Source organism: Mauremys reevesii, linkage group 4, assembly GCF_016161935.1.
Source record: "Mauremys reevesii isolate NIE-2019 linkage group 4, ASM1616193v1, whole genome shotgun sequence".
In the NCBI taxonomy this organism is placed as follows: Eukaryota; Metazoa; Chordata; order Testudines; family Geoemydidae; genus Mauremys; species Mauremys reevesii.
The window spans coordinates 138,449,848-138,468,725 of record NC_052626.1 but is presented as its reverse complement, the minus strand read 5'-3'; the positions used below and the strand labels follow the sequence as shown (position 1 = coordinate 138,468,725).

The 18,878-nt window shown below is 54.7% G+C and overlaps 1 protein-coding gene across 1 annotated transcript; it reads left to right on the top strand.

The window, feature by feature from the left end:
* Positions 1–378: 378 nt before the first annotated feature.
* PPM1J (protein phosphatase, Mg2+/Mn2+ dependent 1J) lies at positions 379–18,810 on the top strand. Its single transcript, XM_039536782.1, has 10 exons — positions 379–653; positions 5,228–5,354; positions 5,832–6,155; positions 7,654–7,766; positions 10,773–10,857; positions 14,043–14,161; positions 14,420–14,483; positions 15,984–16,091; positions 16,703–16,854; positions 17,306–18,810. The coding sequence occupies exons 1-10, from the start codon at positions 379–381 to the stop codon at positions 17,451–17,453; spliced, it is 1,515 nt and encodes a 504-aa protein (XP_039392716.1). The 3' UTR covers positions 17,454–18,810.
* The last annotated feature ends 68 nt before the right edge of the window (positions 18,811–18,878 follow it).

The following is an 18,878-nucleotide window of genomic DNA, read 5'->3' as shown; positions in this document are numbered from 1 at the left end:
TGGAGGCACAGGGACAGTCGGGTGCAGGGGTGTTTGAAGGTGCTGGAGGGCAGCAGGGTGCAGGGGCTTTGGGGTGCTGGGGTTGAAGGTGCTGGGAAGGGGTTTGAAGGTGGTGAGGGCAGCGGGGCTTTGGAGGCAGGGGTGTTTGAAGGTGCTGGAGGGGGCAGCGGGGCACAGGGGCTTTGGGGTGCTGGAGGGAAGCGGGGTGCATGGGGGGGTTGAAGGTGCCGGGGAACAGCAGGGTGCAGGGGTGTTGGGGTGCGTACAGGGGCGGTCTCTGGGGTTGCCGGGGCGGGGCCAGCCCGGCGGATCCGCAGCCCGTGCGGCGGGGAGCGGAGCCGGCCCGCCCCCAGCGGAGCGGCAGCCGGCGGAGGCAGCATGCTGGGCAGGGTGCGCACGGCGGTGGCGCCGCTGGTGGGGGGCCTGGGCCCCGCGCCCGGCGCTCAGCCCCCGGGGGTCGCGCCTGCGCCGCCCCCGGGGCCGCCCGGCCCCTGCGCGGGCCGGGGGCCGCCCGCGGGCAGCGGCTTCTCCAGACCGGCCTTTCTGCAGCTCACCTCGGAGGAGCTGCAGCGGGCGGACGATCACGCGGGCAGAGCCGTGCAGAGCCCCCGGGAGAGCCGCCGCCGCCTGCCCTGGAGCACCGGCTACGCCGAGTGAGCCGCGGGGCGCGCCGCGCCGGGCGGGTACCCCGGGGACATGCTGCGGGGGAGGGAGCTGGGCAGGGGGGACCCGCGGGTGCGGAGAGCCGTTGGCCCGCACTGCAAACCCGGTGCTGCCCCCCCGGTTCCAGCACCTGCGCTGCCAGGTGGCCGGGGAGGGAGGGAGAAGACCCCGCAGCTGGGCCCTGCGTGTCCGTGGGTGCAGGTGCCCAGGGGACAAGGCGGGGGGTGGTTTGCACAGGGCACTGCCGCCGGAATGGGACCCAGGCGCTCCTGTGCTGCGGGGTATCCAGCCTAGGGGTGCTGCGATGCCTGACTCCCCCAGCGGGATCCCCGTCGAGAGAGGGTCCCCTTGACTGGGTCTGGGACCCTGAATCAGGGGTCCTGGACCAATGTGTATAGTGGGGATGCTGAGAGCCATTGAACCAAAGTAAACTCTGTATGTGAGGGAATCCACTTCAAGCCAGGTCGTGGCAGCACCCCTAGTTCCAGCACCTAGGCCTGAATAGCTCCCTTGTTCCTGCCCCTGGGGGTCTCTCCATGTGCAAACAGTATCTGCTCCTCACTGGGAAAGCAGATCCAAGCCTGCAGCGGTATTTAACTCTCCAAGGGCACTCCCCTTCCCTGGCTTAGCCACTGCCTTGGCCACTCTTGTGCATTCGCCCTGTGGCGCTTAGCATCTCCCAAGCCTGTCACGGGTCCGAGCCAGACATTTAGCTGGAGGCACCATTCTGCAGAAGCTGCAGACACTTATGCACATGAGTAATGGGTGAGTGAAGTGAGTCTGAACACAGAAACATGAGTTAACAGGGAAGCCTGTTTGCAGGATCCCGGCTGTGCTGTGGCCAGCTTCCCTCTAGAGGCCATGACTCTTGCCGTTAACCAGAGGATTTTATATTTCTAGAGCCTTGGTGTGTAAACTGTTCAATGAATGGCTGCACATTGTTCTGTGATACAATTGCCGTACTGCCGAGAGGCCCCATAGTGTTGGGGACTCTGCGCGTACAGAATGAAAAGGTGATTCCTCTCCCAGAGAGTTTACAATGTGGGAGTTTCATTTTTAGCCATATTTTTTGTATTCGCTGAGCTGAGTAAGGCAAAGGACCGTACTGCCTTAGAGATGTCTGCCCACTTTCGTTTCCTCCCCTGCCGTTTCAAACCTGTGGTATTGCTAAAGGGAAGCTCTGTTTGTTTTCATTTTATCACATGTTCCACTGAAAAAAGAACAGGAGTCCTTGTGGCACCTTAGAGACTAACAAATTTATTTGAGTATAAGTTTTCTTGGGCTACAGCCCACTTCATCAGATGCATGTGGTGGAAAATACAGTAGGAAGATAGATAGATATAGATATAGATATACACACACACAGAGAACAGGAAAGTTTCAGTGAGATTCCCTAAGGTATTTTGACACCCTGACAAGGCGGGACAGCTCCTCTTAGTTGTAAGAAGGTTACTGGGGCTCAGCCCTGAGATAATATCTATTGTAAATATCGTCATCTAGTTGGCCAAGGGTCAGGTGCTGATTCTGATTCCATTTGTTGCCTGTCCTGGAAGGCACAAGTTACATTTTCCTTTTAAATGGATTATTAGTGGCTTACCTGTGTACCTGCATAGGTGAAACAAACACCTTCTGCAGGGCAGCAAACCTGATGGGCCAGTGCCTGCTGCCCTCCCACTGAATGGTGTCTTTAGCCCCAGGCCTACGAAGACTTACACGTTAGCTTAACTTTTTGCAGGGGAGCAGTCACGTTGCCACCGGGGGATGACGCGCAGAGTAAGGTGGTGTTCCGTGTGAATAAGGGTGTTGGGACCTGGCCCTGAGAAAAGTCAAAAGTAGATTTGAGAGGGCCAGGCTGTGCTGTCTGGTTTGCCCTTTCATCAGCTGGATATAGAGCCCCTGTCACTGCAGTGTCCAAGGGCCTCACAATCTTTAATGTATTTACTGGACGTCTCTCTCACTGTCCCTTTTCACAGCTGGGGAACTGAGGCTCAGAGAGACTGAGCTTCCCAAGATCACAGAGGAGCAGGGACTTGAATCGCAGGCTCCTGGGAAGGAGCCACTGCACACGTCTTCTTTAAAGACCAGCTCCGATCATGCTCATTGGGAGCAGGAGAGATCCCCTAAGCTTGCACAAGGGACCCTCCCGCAGCCTGGCCTTTTTTTGGCTTTGTCACCTCCGTCCTGTTGCCGGCCCTGAGACTTTTGAAATGCCAGCCACGAAGCGGGTAAAAACTAGACTTAATGGGGAATTCTTTGCAAAGGCCTCCTCTTAAGCTCGAAGAGAGGCTGGGAGGAGTTGTATGTTATTGGTGACAAGGACCTTAGATAATCAGGGGTTCATTTCAGTGTGTTTTTTTGTCTGGTGCCTGCTCTGCTGCTTTTCACAGTGGTACGTGTTGTCACTGCTAGTTTTCTGGACCTGGATTTTCCAAGCACTCCCTATTTTCTTTTCTGTCCTGTTAGTGCGGCACACAGCTCTGTTACTGTCCTTCAATAACAAATATTGTCAGAAACATCACTTCCCTGTGGGGTGTTACAGTGAAACCTATCTTCAAGTGAGCACCCCAGGGACAAACAAAGATCTGTCATCTAGTAGAAATTGGTCTTTAATTAAAGAGGGGGGGGGGTACCGGAAATCTTGGAGAAGCTATAAGATATTTTTGTAAAATGAGATATTTTAGAGGTGGCCCCTGGTGGTGCTGTTTCACTATAATAAACAGCAGTCACTGTCTTAGACTTTGGCATTATTATGGTTCTGAAATTACCATCTTTCTCGTTTGTTTACACACAGTTGGGGTTTTTTTGCTCACAGTTTGTGATGGTAACAAGCCAAAGCTTGGATGGGTTTTTCTGGGTTACTTTCCAACTTCTGTAAAAGCCGCAAAGAATCCTGTGACACGTTATAGACTAACAGACGTTTTGGAGCATGAGCTTTCGTGGGTGAATGCCCACTTCGTCGGATGCATGTAGTGGAAATTTCCAGGGGCAGGTATATATATGCAAGCTAGAGATAATGGAGGTTAGTTCAATCAGGGAGGATGAGGCCCTGTTCTAGCAGTTGAGGTGTGAAAACCAAGGGAGGAGAAATTGGTTCTGTAGTTGGCAAGCCATTCACAGTCTTTGTTTAATCCTGAGCTGATGGTGTCAAATTTGCAGATGAACTGAAGCTCAGCAGTTTCTCTTTGAAGTCTGGTCCTGAAGTTTTTTTGCTGCAGGATGGCCACTTTAAAATCTGCTATTGTGTGGCCAGGGAGGTTGAAGTGTTCTCCTACAGGTTTTTGTATATTTTTGCCATTCCTAATATCTGATTTGTGTCCATTTATCCTTTTCCATAGAGACTGTCCAGTTTGGCCGATGTACATAGCAGAGGGGCATTGCTGGCATATGATGGCGTATATTACATTGGTGGACGTGCAGGTGAATGAACCGGTGATGGTGTGGCTGATCTGGTTAGGTCTTGTGATGGTGTCGCTGGTGTAGATATGTGGGCAGAGTTGTCATCGAGGTTTGTTGCATGGATTGGTTCATGAGCTAGAGTTACTATGGTGCGGTGTGCAGTTACTGGTGAGAATATGCTTCAGGTTTGCAGGTTGTCTGTAGGCGAGGACTGGCCTGCCACCCAAGGCTTGTGAAAGTGTGGGATCATTGTCCAGGATGGGTTGTAGATCCCTGATGATGTGTTGGAGGGTTTTTAGCTGGGGACTGTATGTGATGGCCAGTGGAGTCCTGTTGGTTTCTTTCTTGGGTTTGTCTTGCAGTAGGAGGCTTCTGGGTACACGTCTGGCTCTGCCGATCTGTTCCTTATTTCCTCGTGCGGGTATTGTAGTTTTGAGAATGCTTGGCGGAGATTTTGTAGGCGTTGGTCTCTTTGAAATGTTACTTGCTCCAGTGCGGTAATGGGGATAGAAAACCCTGCACTTGAGTTCTCAGAAGTAGGAACCTTTCAGACTATTAGAGGAACTCGTTAAAAGCACCCTTCAGTTTAGCTCTGACTGCTTCTCCTGCATGTGGCACCATTCCTTCCCTGTAAACCACTTAAAGAGCTGCTGCCCAAAGAGCACTTCTTGTTTTGCATATCTACAACTTCCTCCCACAAAGCGGGTTTTGCAATCAAGATCTGAAATTTGTTTAGCAAGGGGGATTTGCTTCGTTAATGTCACTCTGTTTGCAAAAGTTTCTGCTGGTACATCTTACCATCCCACTTCTGCTTAAGCAAGCCAGGCTTTCCATGGGGTACTGAGGATTTTGGAACACACTGGAACGTGACCTAACTCATTTGCAGAGGCAGCAAGACTTGGTATGTGTATCTTGCGCACAATTGCAGCCAAGGCTTGTAGCAGGTTCTGAGTCAGAAGCTTTGCCTGATGCACAGGAAGGAACATCCTGCCACAAGAGCTAGCTGGTCTCAGTGGGCAGTTGTTCTCTGCGTGCTGTATAACCAGGGGGAGTGGAGGACTGGCTGGCGCCTGCCGTGTCTCTCTGCAGTCACAGAGTGGAATCCACTGATAAATGGAGCGTTTGCTCCCAAATCATTGTCTCTCTCATCTCTTTCCATTCCCCCTAGGGTGATAAATGCTGGAAAGAGCCAGCACAATGAGGATCAAGCCTGCTGTGAGGTGGTGGTGGTGGACAGGAGATGCAGTCCGAGGTGTAACCCAGTGCCCAAGGAATGCACAGGGGAAGTGGAGGGGGTGAGCATTATAAACAGTGGAGGCCGGGATCCTCGCAGGGCTTCCTGTAATTCTCATGCTGACTCTCTCTGCTCCACGCCCTGCTCCTGCCAGGATCCAGGCAAAATGGCTTTGGAAACACACATGCAAAATTCCATCTGCTGCGTGTGCTGACAGGGGAGGTCACACGGGCCTGGGTCCCTCTGGGGTGCGATTGGATTTCAGTCCATTCAGTGCTTGGCCTCGGTAGGGGACGGGGCTGCTTGTGGCAGGGAACTGCGCTGAGGCCACCAATGAATCGATTTCGCACAAGTCACTGAGCAGCCAGCGTGGTCAGTCCCCTCATGGGCTGGACTAGAACTGTTCTGGGATCAGTGCCTTGGGCCAGCCAAGCCCCAGCCCTGTGACCCTAACCTCCCTGCTCAGCTGTGCCCACCCTCGCTTCCCCCTTGTTTTCCTCCCAGGGGAACTCCCTAACCGTTCCCTTTCTCCCAGCAGGGCAGGAAGGACCTTTGCTTCCACTATTGGGGCTTGTTTGACGGCCACGCTGGCAGCGGTGCCGCTGTCATGGCATCCAAGCTGCTTCACCTTCACATCTGCGACCAGCTCAGGGACTTGGTGGATATCTTACAGGACTCCTCCCCTCCCCCGCTCTGCCTTCCGGGAATTGCTCGGGAGCTCCCGGCTGAGCGGAACCGGGCCCCCCTCGCACAAGCGCATGCGGAGCTCCCCAACGATGCCCTGCCCCGATTCCACCTGGAGAAGGCAGTCTCTCACGAAAGCCTGGTGATCGGTGCGATCGAGAACGCCTTCAAGCGGATGGTGAGCGAGCTGGGGGAGCGTGCAGCCCCAGAGCAGGAGGTGGAAGGGGAGGAGCTGGGTAGAGAACTGTCTGAGGAGGAAATGCCTGTAAATCTCTCCTCCCCACAACATACATGGCAGTTAACCTGTGGAACTCACTGCCACACAGATCACTGAAGCCAGGAGCTCAACAGGATGCCAGAAAGGATTCGGCCTGTCTGGGGCTAATGAGCATGTCCACAGTTACAGCAGGAGGAGAAAAGTTCCCTCCAAGCGTTCCTTGCTCTCCCCAAGCCCTGTCTCCTCCCCTGCAGCCTGCACTGTGTGCAGATTGGCCCCGTTGCTGGAGGTGCTCTGCTCAGGGGTCGTGCGACACCAGATCAGCTTCTCTTGCCGTGTCATGCGATGCCGCGTCCTGTTCGTCACCATTAGCAACAGGAGGCATTAAGGCCCGCGGCGAGAGGGAAGCTGATGTGTCATTTCTCTCTCACACGGAGACTGTCTCACGGCACCCAAGGGAGCAGCTCGAAGCCTAGCACAGCTCGGCACAAGCAACTCCCAGGCTGTTTTTCCTTTGCGGCTGCTTTCCCAAGCGCCCAGCCGGCTGAGGGAAGCCACTCTCTGCAGCCTGCCCAGCCTGCCCTCTCCCCAGCCTGCCCTCAGGAGAGCCACAGGGGGAACCCAGGCGACACCCCACTTCCCATAGGAGCCACTGCGTCCAGTGCCGGCTGGCCAGAGCCCCTGGGATCAGGCAGGGGGATGTGCCCTGGCCCTGGCCGAGCCGCTGCGCTCCAGCTGGAATGTACGCTCCTTTCCTTTAGCAGCCAGTGTGCTGATGGGACAGCAGAGGGCTATTTTGGTCTGCTGGGGCATGTGCTTGGCTAGCTGCAGTCTCTGGACTCAGGAGCCTGACCCTGTCTTTGCTAACCCCCGCTGGTGCTGAGAGCTCAGCCAGGGCCTTGGCCTGCCAGGCACTTCATTTTCCCTAGACTTGGGCCCCATGTGCAGTGCCAAGCGTCCCGTGTGCATGGGGGGCAGGCAGGACCGGCCCCGCGCACCCAGCAGCAGGCACAGGGCTGGCAATGGTGCCCAGCCGCGTGAGCGAGGGTGCAATCGATAAGGGAGAGGAGGAGCTAGCGTTAACCCTCTCGCTGCTGCTCCTGGCTGTGGCAGAGCATGGCGGTTGCAGAGGCTGGGGGTGGGGAGGGTACAGGACACCCACCTCCCAGGGTCAGGAGGCTGGGGGCAGAATGAGGAATTAACCAGGGAGACATGCAGGAACAGCAAGGGGATTCAGGCCGAAGAGCTTTCGGCACACGGGGGAGGGCGGATTGGCACTGAGGGCGCGCTGGAGGGCCTGTTGCAGCAGTAACCCCTGCTCCATGGGTGCGGGTACTTCCCACCCGCCGTCTGGTTCAGCAGCCCGCCTAGAAGAGCCCTGCTCTGTCTGGGGCCCTGACGTCTCGGCATCTTCGAGCTGCCTCCCTCTGTAGAGTCTCATTGCTGTCTGTCTCCACAGGATGAGCAGATTGAGTGGGAGCGGATGACCCGGCTCGTGGCGGGAGGCTGCTGCGCCCTGGCTGTGGTTTACCTCCTGGGGAAAGTCTACGTGGCAAACGCCGGCGACAGTAGGTAGGAGACAGCGAGTGTGTACAGGGGCCAGGGTCTGGGCCAGGGCAGCTGCAGACACCGTGTGACTGTGGGCTAAGACTCCTCCGCTGCCTGCTGGAAATGGGTCCGACCCCCCCTCCAGAGCCCAGTCACTGACTGATCGAGGAAATAAACACGCCCATTTAAAAAAAAAAAAAAGCTTTGAAGGCACGTGACAGCCCAGGAGAAACCCGGCCTGTCACAGCTACTGGCCAGGCGTGGATCCCAAAGCTTGGGGCTGGGGCCGATGAGGGTGCTGCGCCGCATGCCTCTGCACACAGCTGTAACCTGCAGGTCCGTGCACTGTCACAGGGGTGTGTCAATAGCAAACTGTCCAGAGCTGTAGGGAATGGCCTTCAGAGCAGCAGAGAGAGCCCGAAGGAATGAATGCTGGTGTCCTCCCGTCGGCCCGGTGCACTTGGGTAGTGTAGAATTGTCTCCTTTAACTCGGGATTTGATTCCTTAAGCTCCAGACACCTTCCTTGGCAGCATCTTGTTGGGTGTGATTAAAGACGGGAGCAGTGGGTCTCTGGAGTGGGTTCGTCTGTTCCGCTAGCAGTATTTCCTAACAGCCCTTTCCGCTGCATGCGTCACATTTTGTTATAAATCAGACTCCAGGCCTGACCTGCATTTCACTCCGTAGCCGGCTGGAGGGGAGTGAAAATCCCCCTGGGGGAGATGTGCAGGAGCGCCTGGGTGTACACCTCCATGGCAAGGAAAAAACACTGAGTCTCGGAGCCCTGCGGGGCTAAGACTCGCAGCGTGGCCGTGTTGTGGGGTCTCAGAACCCAGGGTTCAGTCTGAGCCCAAACGGCCCCACTGCCTGAGCCAGGCCAGCCGCGGCTGTGCCACGTGTGTTTTATTGCAGCGTAGATGGACCCTGTGTGTCTGAGCCCAGGGGTGCAGGTACTTTTTGTACCCGTGTAACTATTTTGATTGGGGGCAGGGGTGATAGTTTAAGTGGTGCAAAACCTGTGTGTAGATAAGCCCTTAGGCACTTGCAATCTAAATCTTATTTACAAAAGCACCTATGTGACTTAGGTGCTTAAGTACTAGTGGAAATCAATGGAAGTTAGGCTCCTAAATCACTTAGGCACTTTTGAAAATTGGGCCCCCCTTGCATAAATGTCACCCCAGCAAATGTGGGTGTTGGTGGAATTTGCTGTTTCGGGGGGTGGGGGGGGGTGAACTTGGTGTCCTGAGTAGTGGCGTTTCACACCCAGCTGAGCTGCTGTAGGAGCGAGTTGAAGGAGGCTGTGAGTGGCACTGGCAGCTGATGAAGCTGGGCCGAGGGGGGAGCCACCGGTCTGGAGAGGGTCTTGCTGAAGCTCTCTGTTGACCACTGGCCAGGAAATGCAGCGCCGCGGTGGAGTAGGCCAGGCTGTGACTGTCGTCAGTGTGAACCCTGCATTGCTGGAGAGCCCTGTGCTGCGGTGTTGTTGCGTGGAAGGTGCTCGTGCCAAATGGAGGAAGCATCTTCCGTCACAGCTGCAGGTAGCTGGAGGGAGCAGGCATCGGTTTCATCTCTGACAGCTTCTAGTGGCCTCAGCAGGCCTCTCATGAGCTCCTCTCCACGCTGCCAGCCGCTGTCCCATGCGTGGGTCTGAGCAAAGTGTCCCAGATGGTGAGACCCAGCTTGGCCGGAAGAGGCCCATCTCTTGTGTCCCTGTTGGAGTGCGGCTCCTGGTAACTGATCCAACGTGCTGCTCTGGGCTCCCACGTTCAGCTCTGTCCGTGGTGCTCGGTTAAACAAGGGAAGTCAGTTAAGGGTCCTGCTGGGGGGGTACGAGGCAGAGTAGAGCCCATCTCTCTCTCTCCTGCAGCTGTCCCTGCCCTCCGCACAGGCACTAGTATAACGCTGGCTTCACAGAGCAATGGCTGGGGGAGGTTCTTGGTGCCGTTTCTGTTGCAGGAGCCGGGGGAGCCCTGGTTGGGAGTCGGGCCCCCTTGTGCTAGGGCCCGAGTGCTCACGTGTAGTGGAAGCCCTTCCCCTAGGGAGCTTGCAGTCTAACTGAGCCAACAGGCAGGGCAGCACGGGGACTGTGGGGTGGTTGATCAGTGGCTGTGGCTCAGAGTACGCACAGGGGCTAGAACTTGCTGCATAAGTGAGCGCCGTTCCCACACGGCCAGTGACCGGCCCCGTAATGTCGACCAGACACTTCTCATCCATTGGCTGGCGACGCTGGGATCCTTCCGGAGCGACGGCAGCAACTGAGTCAAGGTCTCTGCTTTACCTCTGGTCAGGGAAGCAAACACCGAGCGGGCCCCAGGGGTGCCTGCAGCAGTTGCACAGTGCGTGGAGGGGACCCCGCTACCATAGCGCAGCGAAAGCCAGAGATCCAGCCAGGCCACTAATGCCCAAGGACCTTGGCTGCACTTGGTAACCTCTGGCCAGGTGCCGTGAGCAGCTTTTTTCACATATCCGCTGAACAGCCCATCCTGTCTTGCACAGCACTGGCAGTGAACAAGTAACACAGGGTAATATTCCCACGTATCCTGTCTGTGAACTGCCGAGGAGTTCTGCATTCTCCCTGTCCCGCTCTCCTGTTAACGATGCCTCTGTGACCTTAACGCAGATCCTTTTCACACAGCCAACCGCCGCTGCTCCACTTTCCACCCTAGATTATTTTCTCTGTCCCCCTTTGCACTTTTTATTTTTTAACCCTTGTGGTCTCACTGAGGCAGACTGCGCCCCCCATGCCTGGCTCTCCCAATAGCAGCTGCTGGGGGAATCGCAGTAGCGTAGCCAACAACCGGTTCTTGAGCTCAGGGCTGGTGGAATCTGAAAGCAGCAGATACAAAAATACAGGATGGCGAATGGACAGTGTGAGACCTCGCTCCTCAAAGGTGTGTTGTGCAGTAAATAAACCAGGAGCCTCCGGCAGGTCTGGAGGGAACCCATGGTTAACATTCCTCCCTTAGCTGTGAAAAGAGAGAACAGCCGCTTTCCCTTTCTCACTAATCTCATCATTCCATATTTCATTGCAGGGCCATTATCATCCGTAACGGGGAAATCATTCCAATGTCCAGGGAATTTACTCCAGAAACAGAGAGGCAGAGGCTACAGTTTTTAGTAAGAAAGAACTTTCTTCTCATCTGATTTCTTCTAAACCCCCTCCCTCACTGCTGACCGTCTGTCTCCGTAAACAGATGAGCAGGGCAGCTCACCGGGCAGTTGTGCAGCTGGGGAAATGGCTGCAGTGCAAGCCGCACCGAGATCACTTGTGAGGTTTGTTCGCTAAATACGACCCCTCGGGTGAATCAGCAGTGGTTTCCTTCTGCCCCAGATTGTGAAATAGGTGCAGTTTGGCGGGGCCTGGATGGGGGTTGGGAATGAGAGGTGGGGCCTATAATAATAATAATAATTGGAGATATATCTATCTCCTAGAACTGGAAGGGACCTCAGAAGGTCATTGAGTCCAGCCCCCTGCCTTCACTAGCAGGACCAAGTACTGATTTTTGCCCCGGATCCCTAAGTGGCCTCCTCAAGGATTGAACTCACAACCCTGGGTTTAGCAGGCCAATGCTCAAACCACTGAGCTATCCCTCCCGCCCATTAGTTCCCATCCAGCCCCACATTGGACTGTCTTGGGGGTTAGGGAATGGTCTTTACCCTCTAGGGCACTGGGTCCAGGCCAGCTTGGCAGTTACGCTGGCTCAGAGCTGTCTGGGGACCCCGGGAGCGAGTCAGTGGTCTCAGCCCGTTCCCTCTTGCGCGGACAAACCTCTCATGTAGCAGCCTCAGCAGAGAGGCCGAGGGCAGAACGGGCCGTGGAGGCTGAACTGCCTCTCACCCCTAGGTCCGAGCAGGCCAGCGTGGGGAGCGCTTGCCTTGCTATGGCTCGTTCTGCGTTCACGCTGGGCATAGAGAGGGCAGCACTCTCCAGGGTTGGCAGTCTGGCTCCTGGCGCCAGCACAGAGCCAATGGACTGTGTGCCGTGCGTGAAGCAGAGAGACGGGAAGGGCGAGGCCCCTCTGATATTTATTTAGTTCTGTCTCATCCCCTGTGAAAGCAGCAGTGTCCTGGACGTACACAGTGCCCCTCCCTTTGTCCATCATGTTCCCAGGCCCCATTGTTCTTCTCTGGAAGAGCAGGTAATGGGAGACTCTGCTATTGCCAAGCCTTTGTTCCGCACCCTAGGAAAACAGATCAAGTCTGAGCATCGCTTTTGTGGTTCCTGAAAGCTTCCCTCTCCAGTTTGCCTTGGAAAAATCACTCTGCTGCAAAACGAAACTTGATATGGTTGTAAAGAAAACCCACCACAGAGAGTGGGAGGGAGAAGGTGACATGGGAGTTAGCTGAGGTTTTGCTGGACATGTTTCCTGGCTCAGACTATACCTTGGAAAAACCCCAGGAGGTTTCCTATCCTCCGCTCTATTTTCAAACAGCCCAGTAAAGGAGGAAGTTGCACCCAGCAGTGGAGTGGCTGTGGCAGAAAAACTGAGCAGTCAGAAAATCAACCCTATATTTGCCCCATGAGCTGGGGTGGATCAATTTCAGCCAAAATCCTTTTGTAGGCTTTGTATCCAAAAAGTACCCTAATAATAATGCAAGGAACTGCAGCAATGCTGCTGCAAGCCGCAGTGTTTCGGGCCAGTACTCCAGACCATTACACAAGTTAAACGGAGGGCATTTATGTCACAGTTGGACTTCTGGTCCTGTAGATAGAAAACACAGTCCCTGGGAACAGCCTTCCTTCCAGCAGAGATTGTCTGCAGCTCTGCACTGGATTCCCTCACCTCCCGCTCTCGTCTTTTCCTCTGCTAAGTCATTTGGCATTTGCTAACATTGTTCGAATCCCCCCACCCCATGTCCCTCCCTGCATCTCAGCACTGAATCTCTCTTATCCCTGCACTCTCTGGTGCAATGTGATAATTTCATGTCAAAGTTCCCTGCCCCACTGCTACGGGTTCAGGGGTAGGCTGATGCAGAAGATTCCCTTGTAAGCTTGAGCAGCCAACTCATTGGCTAGGGGTCTGCTGGGGGAAATTTGGCTTTGTTCAGAGCAGTGGTTCTCACTCTGTGGTCCATGGACCATCCCAGACCCATGGAGAAATATGGGACTGAAGGTTTTGGGGGGTGGGAAGGGAATTGGGTCGCTGAGGAGATCCCTCTCTTTGCAGAATGAAACCGTTGGGAACCTTCACATGGGCGCTGTTTAAACGTCCAAGGAAATATTCAGTAATGACAGGACATTGTTAACAATGGCACCGCCCACAGAGACTAGTTCAATATCTAAATCCCAGCGTTTCCTCTCGTTGTATCTGGGCAAATGAACAGGAGGGGTTGGCAGAGGCCCTGGTGTTAATCATGGCCTGGAGGCTCTGGCTGAGAGAAGAGAAGTCACTGCCTGTTGCTTTTCACTTGCCATCTCTGAGCCCCAGATGCAGGTTGCTGATTTGGGCCTGTGTTTGCTGTCTGTACCCGGTGCCCCTCTCTCGTCTGTGCTAGTTCATAATTCAGGCTGGTGACTGACTGTCTCTTGTCCTACTCCGCCTCGCCATTGCAACCCACGGGTACCTGAACTGGACCTGGGTGCATTTCAGCATCCCCCTGAATTTTTTCTCTTGCATATTTCAGCCAGACCCTCTGGGCCAATTATTGCAAAGCCCTTTCCAGATCAGCGTGGGCAAAGGCCCCCGTTGACATCACGAGTGGCATTTGTGCCCAGAACTACATGGAGCCGCTCTGCTCTCACGTGGAACTGGGGCTTTCCGGTGCAGTGCTGGGAGGTGGCTGCCCTGGAAAGACACCCTGCAGGCTTTCCAATCGCAGTGAGATGTGTTGCTGTTGTCACCAATAATAAAAGCCATTTTAGCCCCTTTCCTGGCAGTGTCTGGCCCTTTCGCTGTACCCCTCTGAGGAGTGACCCAGGGAACCCCAAGCCCATTGAAATCAGAACCATCCTCTCCGGGACACTTATTGGAAGCCACCAGACATGAGTCAGACCTTCATGAACTAAGGCAGCGCAGCTGCAGCTGGAGAAAAGACTGTCGGCACCCAAGCTGTGTTGCCTTGGGACCAGCATACGGTGCCCTTGCTGTGGTGCAGGGGGGGTTGATGTGTCCAGGAGCCCGGCCTGAACGTTTGCCTTGGCTCTCAAAGCCCGGTGTCTTAATGAGCTGGGAAACAATGCGCTGTGGGCCCCCTCTCCAGCATAGCCCCTGCTGCGTGCCTGGGGCCCAGGCTGTGTCTCTTGTTACATTCACAGGGTGCTGCTGGGTTTTGCAGCTGAATCTGCTGTTTTCTCCCCTCAGGGGGTTTTGAGACCTGAGCTGCTGGGGAATGAGTTCACGCACCTCGAGTTTCCCCGGAGAATTCAGCACAAGGAGCTGGGGAAGAAGATGCTGTACAGAGACCAGAACATGAACGGCTGGTAAGGCCACTAACCTGCTCGTTTCGCTTTGCGCCAGCCTGGTGACTTAGCTGCTTAGGTCCCCCTGCCCCTGTCAAAGAGAAACTCCCCCATGCGGCTGTGCCCTGTCAGGTGGGTTCAGCTGCACCTGTTGGCAGCCGCCAGCGTAGGCAGGGCCTGAGTGTCTGACGGGCAGAGGCTGCTCTGTTGAAAACAGGCCAGGGTGCTGCCAGAAGCTTTACCTGCCCCGTAACAGGTCATCTCCCTGTTTGTAACCAGGGCTTATAAAAGGATAGAAGAGGACGACCTGAAGTTTCCGCTTATCTACGGAGAAGGCAAAAAGGTAAAGGAACTGCAGGTGTGAGATACAGACTGTGACGTTCCCCAGGGTACATGCTGGACTGCTGGGATGCCTTCTCCACTGCTTTACTGTCAAAACAGCCAGGCTCTGCTCGCACACTGGCATGTCACGTCACTCCCAACTGAATACATGAATGCTCTCCCACCTAGCCATGAATAGATACAGGGCGAAATCTGCCTCTCTCTCAGTCCCAGCCTTGCCCCCCAGAAATGTGCATCTTGCACTGGCCAGTAGCCCACTGGACCGTACAAGCTCATAATTAGTCCGTCATTCCAACAATGGGTAATGAATATGCACCAGCCCTGTTGACCTGAGTAGAGATTTCCCAAACACTTCAATCAAACACACTGGTTTAGATAAAACAATACAAGAAGTTTATTAACTAGAGGGAGATAGATTTTAAGTGATTTACAAGTGCTAAGCCATTAAAGTCAGGTTACAAAAGAAATAAAAAAATAAAGATGCAGGCTAATTCCTAAATGTTACCAAGGCTAATAGGATTAAAAGCAAAAAGGTTTGTTACCCAAAAGCTTTCAGCAGTCTGTACTGGCTGGAAAACCTCCAGGCCAGGACCGCTCCCCCTAGTTCAATGATGCACATTTGTCTTTCAAGCGATCTTGCTGCCTGGAATAGAGATGGGGGAGGAGAGGTAATTTGTGTGTTAGAGTTCTCCATTCTCATTCCTTTTTCCCCTGTTTGAGGATTACCCCCAGCTGCGGGGTAGACAAAACAGTCCCCTGTGCACATGAAATTCAAAATGTCTTTTAGGTGAATTTTAAATTTCTTGCCTACACCTTCTGTGTACATGAAGTTTGAGCCCTCCTGGAGATGACATGTAAATTCTTTATGAACAGTCTCCATTGCTGGTGAAAGGTTGTTTCAGCAGTTAATAATTTTCTAACACCTGTGGCCAGTCCTTTGTTGTCTCTGAGGAGCTAGTCTGTAGGCATTCCTCAGAATTACAACATATTTCAGTAACAAACATAGATGTAATCTTATAGCTTTACACACACTGTTGTTATACACATTTTAACAGGACAATGATGTTCAGTAGATTATGAGTTTTTAAATGATACCTCACAAGGTCAACTTTCTATGGAATATATCATAGCCATATAAAAGTGGTGAACATGGGGTACAGGATGTCACATGGGATACAGTGTGTCATAAAGACACAATCCCCATTGAACAGGGAGGCCAGGAGTGTAGAGGGGTCTGAGAAATCCAGGCATGGAACTGGGATATTAGAGTCTGCAGTGGTTTGGGGGGACTCTTCTTGTCTGGCTTCTGCCAGTGAGTGGGTTGGGGGGGAGGGGATTTCTGTCTCTGAAGGTTTAAATTCCAGCCCTGTTTTCTTTAGTGAGCCCAAGGGCCCACTTAGCCCCCCTGCAGATGCACTGACTGCAGCACCCACCGTGCGTGCGTTTCCCGGGGGCCAAGGAGGAGCAGACAGTGAAGCTGTTTGATTTGCTTTCCCACCAGGCACGGGTGATGGCGACAATCGGGGTCACGCGGGGCTTAGGAGACCACGACCTCAAGGTTTACAACTCCAATATCCACATCAAGCCTTTCCTCTCCTGTGTCCCTGAGGTGAGTTTGGCTGGCCCGCTGTCCTCCTCCCCAGAGTTACCCACAGTGGCGGTGCTAGGTAATGTGAGTGAATTCAGTGCTCACCTCAGGGAGGGGCTTTTAGCGATAGGGTCACGTGGGCTGGCACCACGTGAGCTCTGCCACGGCACCTCTGGCCTGCCCTTACGCAGCCCCGGTTATTCCAGTCCTGGGCCCGTCACACAGCTCTGCCATAACCCCCGGCCCAGCCGTCTGCCTGAGGCATTCGTCCCCCATAATCGGGGTAGTTGAGCGCTTCGCAGAGTTTAGTTCAGTTATCCTCCCATACCCCCGTGAGGCAGGGCAGGGCAGGGCTGCCGTCCCTGCTGGACAGAGCTGGAGCCGCATGTCTGGGTGTGGAGGACAATGCTTTGCTTGGTCTCCCTTCTGTCTCCTCTCTGCCCAGCTGGGACAGGGAGGTGACAGTGAGATGGGAACCCTTGGGATCCCCATGTTCTGGCTGGAGGATCTCCTGGGGGAGACGGGCCAGGGCATGGTGCTGTGACGCAGGGCAGGGCAGGAGCTAGACAGGCCCTTTCTGAAGTGCAGTAGCAAGTGGCCGGTGTTTGCGCTGAGCCCCTGTCTCTTGCCAGGTCAGAGTTTACGACCTGACACAGTACGAACACTGCCCTGACGACGTGCTGGTCCTGGGCACCGACGGGCTCTGGGACGTGACCAATGACCGGGAGGTGGCTGACGTGGTCACGGAAGTGCTGATGGGCTACGAGCCGAACGACCCCTGCAGGTGAGTCAAGGGGGCTGGACGTATTGTCCCTGGAGTGAAGGCGTGGGCAGGATGGCTGCAGTGCGGAGGGGGGCCCTGCTGTCCCAAACGCCCAGTGCTCCCGACTTGCTGCCCTCATTCCCTTTCAGGCTACAGTTCCCACAGCCTGCCGTTGTCTCGCCTCAAAGGCACCGTGTCACAGCCATGTGTTCCCAGGGGTGGGGCTGGATGCTGCTTCCCACAAAGCACTGAGAGTAATGTATTCCTCTCACCGCCCCACAGGGTCTCCCACGGGCCCCACAGAGCTTGACATCCCCCCCCCAGCCATCCCCTTTCTCACCAGGGTGTACAGTCAGCCTCAGTAGGGGGTTCTAGGATGGGGGATCTGCCCCAAGTGTGGATGGCGGGGGGTGGGGAGGAGCCTTTGCTGCTGACTGGCTGCCTCCGTTTGTCATCCCCGGCGGTACTGCAGGTACACCGTGGCCGCCTACGAGCTGGTGGTGAGGTCCAGAGGGGTGCTGAAGGAGCGAGGCTGGCGGCTGGCCAACGACAAGCTGGGTTCCGGAGACGACATCTCCGTCTTCGTGATTCCTCTGGGCGGCCCCGGCAATTACACGTGAGGCCAAGCTGCCCCGGGGCACGGCACTGCTCCAGTCAGCATGGGACCAGGACCTGGCGGGGCGCAGGGGCCGCCTGACTAGCTTCCTGCCTCTCCTACAAGAGGAGTAAGAAACCCTGGAACCCAGTCTGCCCCCGCGCCTCCTCTCCGCCTGCTGCTTCTCTGCCGCTGGGCAGAGCATAGAGCCGTAACAGCTAGTGATGGAAAAGCTGGCTGGGGAGAGCAAGGCAGGACTGTTTTGATGCCAGCACCTGTAGCCAACCCTACCTGACCTGGTTCCCGTGAGAGGACTGTGTTCTTATTCAGCTCTCCAAGTGTCCTCTGCAGGGATGGGAGAGCCCCCAGGACTGTGGTTGCTGGTTCTGGTAATGTGAGAATGGGGTGGATTAGCAGGAGGGGCTGCAGTTCCCCATGCCCTGGGGAGTGCCTGCTGCCCTCTGCAAACCCTTCTTCCTCCCCCATCGAGATCTGCACCAGCTGCTGCTCCCACACGCCCGTGGGACGGGCGCCTGTCCAGTCCTCGTAACAACACTAGTGCCTCATCGCCTGGCATGCACAGTCCTGGCGCCTGAGCTCCTGCTCGTAGCTAAGGTAACAGTCCTGCCAGAGAGAGCACTGGGATGGAGCCATGCTGTGGGTGGCTGTGGCCAAGCACCCTTCCTTCACGCTTGCCCTCCTGCTGGTCATGCAGCCTTCAGTCCACTTCCTGTGTCTTAGTCTCAGCTTTGTAACCCGGAGTAGGCACCCAGTTACCATGGTGATGGGCACTGTATAAATACTTAGAAATATATGTACATGGGCTTCCCGTGAGCAGGTACCACCCCTGCTAGTCCTCTGCGCCTTCCACCAGAGCTGCTTTAGCACCCTGGGCCGATGTTGAGTTCCCAGATGCCAAGGCTGGGGATTGGCTCAATTATTGTTTGTTGTTAATTGAAGAGCTGGTCTGAAAATTTCCAAATTTAAATGAAAACAACTGGGATGAAACGTCCACAAAACTTTCATCCCATTTTTCCACCAGCTGTAATGAATTTGGTGCTTAGTTCTGTTCAAAATACAGACCAGGCCTGCCCCCAAAGACCTTGCAACTTAAATATGCTGCATCTCTGTGCTTAGCTGAGAGCCAAGGATAATTAATAAGATGTGTGTTTTTTCTAAAAAAAAAGCAAATCACCTTCTTTCCTGTATTAATCTCAGAGCAGTGACCAGCTCTGCTCTGCCCTTCCCTGCCCTGCAGAATACTTGATTTAGAAAAAGCAACACATTCTGCAAACCTCTGATCTGAGACATGAATTTTCTGGGTCTCTGCAGAGTGTGATGAAGGGTAGTAGTTATAAAATGCTGTCCCAGGGTAGCAAATTCCCTCCGTTTCTGAAACACACTTTGGCATTGACTATTTCTCGTGTCCTGCTGCTGCCAGGAGCACCAA

Excerpts from the sequence above, each read along its gene's own strand:
- PPM1J (XM_039536782.1), top strand. The coding sequence starts at position 379 with ATGCTGGGCAGGGTGCGCACGGCGGTGGCGCCGCTGGTGGGGGGCCTG. Across the intron at positions 6,156-7,653 it reads AGAACGCCTTCAAGCGGATG|GATGAGCAGATTGAGTGGGA; the intron begins GTGAGCGAGCTG and ends CTGTCTCCACAG. Across the intron at positions 10,858-14,042 it reads GGCAGAGGCTACAGTTTTTA|GGGGTTTTGAGACCTGAGCT; the intron begins GTAAGAAAGAAC and ends TTCTCCCCTCAG.